The 2500-nt window shown below is 46.8% G+C and overlaps 1 protein-coding gene across 3 annotated transcripts in view; it reads right to left on the reverse strand.

The window, feature by feature from the left end:
* The window catches only part of LOC133612751 (neuronal cell adhesion molecule-like), a 274321-nt gene that overhangs the window by 17331 nt on the left and 254490 nt on the right, over positions 1-2500 (reverse strand). For all 3 annotated transcript variants that reach the window (XM_061970426.2, XM_061970425.2, XM_061970423.2), the window contains one exon: positions 1465-1596. In XM_061970426.2, coding sequence (XP_061826410.2) covers positions 1465-1596 — 132 coding nt within the window. The remainder of the gene's footprint in view (positions 1-1464; positions 1597-2500) is intronic.

A 2500-nucleotide genomic window follows, 5' to 3' on the forward strand; every position in this document is an offset into this window, starting at 1 on the left:
CCAATACAACAGAACCCAGTCCCAAGTCAACAGAACCCAGTCCCAATAAAACAGAACCCAGTCCCAAATCAACAGGAACCAGTCCCAAGTAAAACCCAGTCCCAATAAAACAGAACCCAGTCCCAAATCAACAGGACCCAGTCCCAAGTCAACAGAAGCCAGTACCAATCCAACAGAACCCAGTCCCAATCCAACAGAACCAGTCCCGAGTTAACATAGCCCAGTACCAATTCAACAGAACCCAGTCCCAATCCAACAGAACCAGTCCCAAGTTAACAGAACCCAGTCCAAATCCAACAGAACCCAGTCCCAATCCAACAGAACTCAGTCCCAAATCAACAGAAGCTAGTCCCAATCCAACAGAACCCAGTCCCAAGTCAACAGAACCCAGTCCCAATCCAACAGAACCCAGTCCCAAGTCAACAGAACCCAGTCCCAATCCAACAGAACCCAGTCCCAATCCAACAGAACACAGTCCCAATCCAACAGAACCCAGTCCCAATAAAACAGAACCCAGTCCCAAATCAACAGGACCCAGTCCCAAGTCAACAGAAGCCAGTCCCAAGTCAACAGAACCCAGTCCCAATAAAACAGAACCCAGTCCCAAACAAACAGGACCCAGTCCCAAGTCAACAGAACCCAGTCCCAATCCAACAGAACCCAATCCCAAGTCAACAGAACCCAGTCCCAATCCAACAGAACCCAGTCCCAATCCAACAGAACTCAGTCCCAAATCAACAGAAGCCAGTCCCAATCCAACAGAACCAGTCCCAAATCAACAGAAGCCAGTCCCAATCCAACAGAAGCCAGTCCCAATCTAACAGAACCAGTCCCAAGTCAACAAAACCCAGTCCCAAGTCAACAGAACCCAGTCCCAATCCAACAGAACCCAGTTGCAAGTCAACAGAACCCAGTCCCAATCCAACAGAACCAGTCCCAATTTAACATAACCCAGTACCAATCCAACAGAACCCTGTCCCAATCAAACAGAACCAGTCCCAAGTTAACAGAACCCAGTACCAATCCAACAGAACCCAGTCCCAATCCAACAGAACCCAGTCCCAATCCAACAGAACTCAGTCCCAAATCAACAGAAGCCAGTCCCAAGTCAACAGAACCCAGTCCCAATCCAACAGAACCCAGTCCCAATCCAACAGAACTCAGTCCCAAATCAACAGAAGCCAGTCCCAATCCAACAGAACTCAGTCCCAAATCAACAGAAGCCAGTCCCAATCCAACAGAACTCAGTCCCAAATCAACAGAAGCCAGTCCGAATCCAACAGAACCAGTCCCAAGTCAACAGAACCCAGTCGCAATCCAACAGAACCCAGTCCCAATCCAACAGAACCCAGTCTGCACATTCATGTTACAATTCTTTAAAAAAACAAAAAACATCTAAGATCTTGGTGTTGGAACAAAAGCTGTCATTAAAACAAGAACAATGTCGTAGACTGTCCTCCCTACCTGGATATTTGCCTCCCTTGTTCCTCTGGATGAAGCAGATGATGAGGAGGATGAGGATGAGGAGGGCGATGGCGCACATGAGGCCGATGAACCAACCCTGGGTGGCGATGTCCACCTGCCTGCTGGCCACGGCTGGCGAGAGAGGAGGAGAACGAGGTTTGAAGGCGTCGTCATCAGTAACGACTCGGAATGGAACCCTGCGTGGTTCTCGTGCTGGCTCGGCAGTCTTGACTGGATCACTTGCTCAAAGCACCTTCATGCTGACGAAGTTAGGAGTGTGATGTCAAGTATGGTTGCGTCACACACACACACACACACACACACACACACACACACACATACATGTCTTGCTTACTTTGAGTGGACCAACGGTTGGTCAGTAGGTTGTGAGGGCCCCCCTTTCCACTATAGCTAGAATGATGAAAAAAATATATCTAGCACTAGATGGGAGTAGAGAGTTGCAACCTCACTTCAGAATGCAAAACACACAAAGTAAAAAAAAATATTATGGTGAGACAAGTGCACACACACACACACACACACACACACACACACACACACACACACACATACACGTTTAGAGCAGGTGATGTGCAAATATGAGTACAAGCATCCATATGAGCGCTAGCACAACTACTAGACTAGAGCGCATGCCCGACTGAGCTACACACCTACACGGTGAACACCTAGCATGGCGTGCGACGTCACCAACTAGCCGAGACCGCGTTCACACTTGTCCTGTTTGGTCCGCTTCATAAGAACTCTGGTGTGTTTGCACCGCTTGTCGGGTTAGTGTGAACACCCTTTCCCCAAACATAATGTGAGCAACATCTTTTTAAATGTTATTTCTAGAATTTTCCATAGTTTGAAGAACTATTTATCTATTTACTTTACATCATTCACAGTTATTATGGAGATAAAAACACGTATATATATAATGTAGTAACAGACACCTTCATAACAATATGTACTATGTACAATATACACACTGTAAGTATACATCATGTAGTAACAGACACCTTCATAACAATATGTA

Source organism: Nerophis lumbriciformis, linkage group LG10 (genome assembly GCF_033978685.3).
Source record: "Nerophis lumbriciformis linkage group LG10, RoL_Nlum_v2.1, whole genome shotgun sequence".
NCBI lineage: Eukaryota > Metazoa > Chordata > Actinopteri > Syngnathiformes > Syngnathidae > Nerophis > Nerophis lumbriciformis.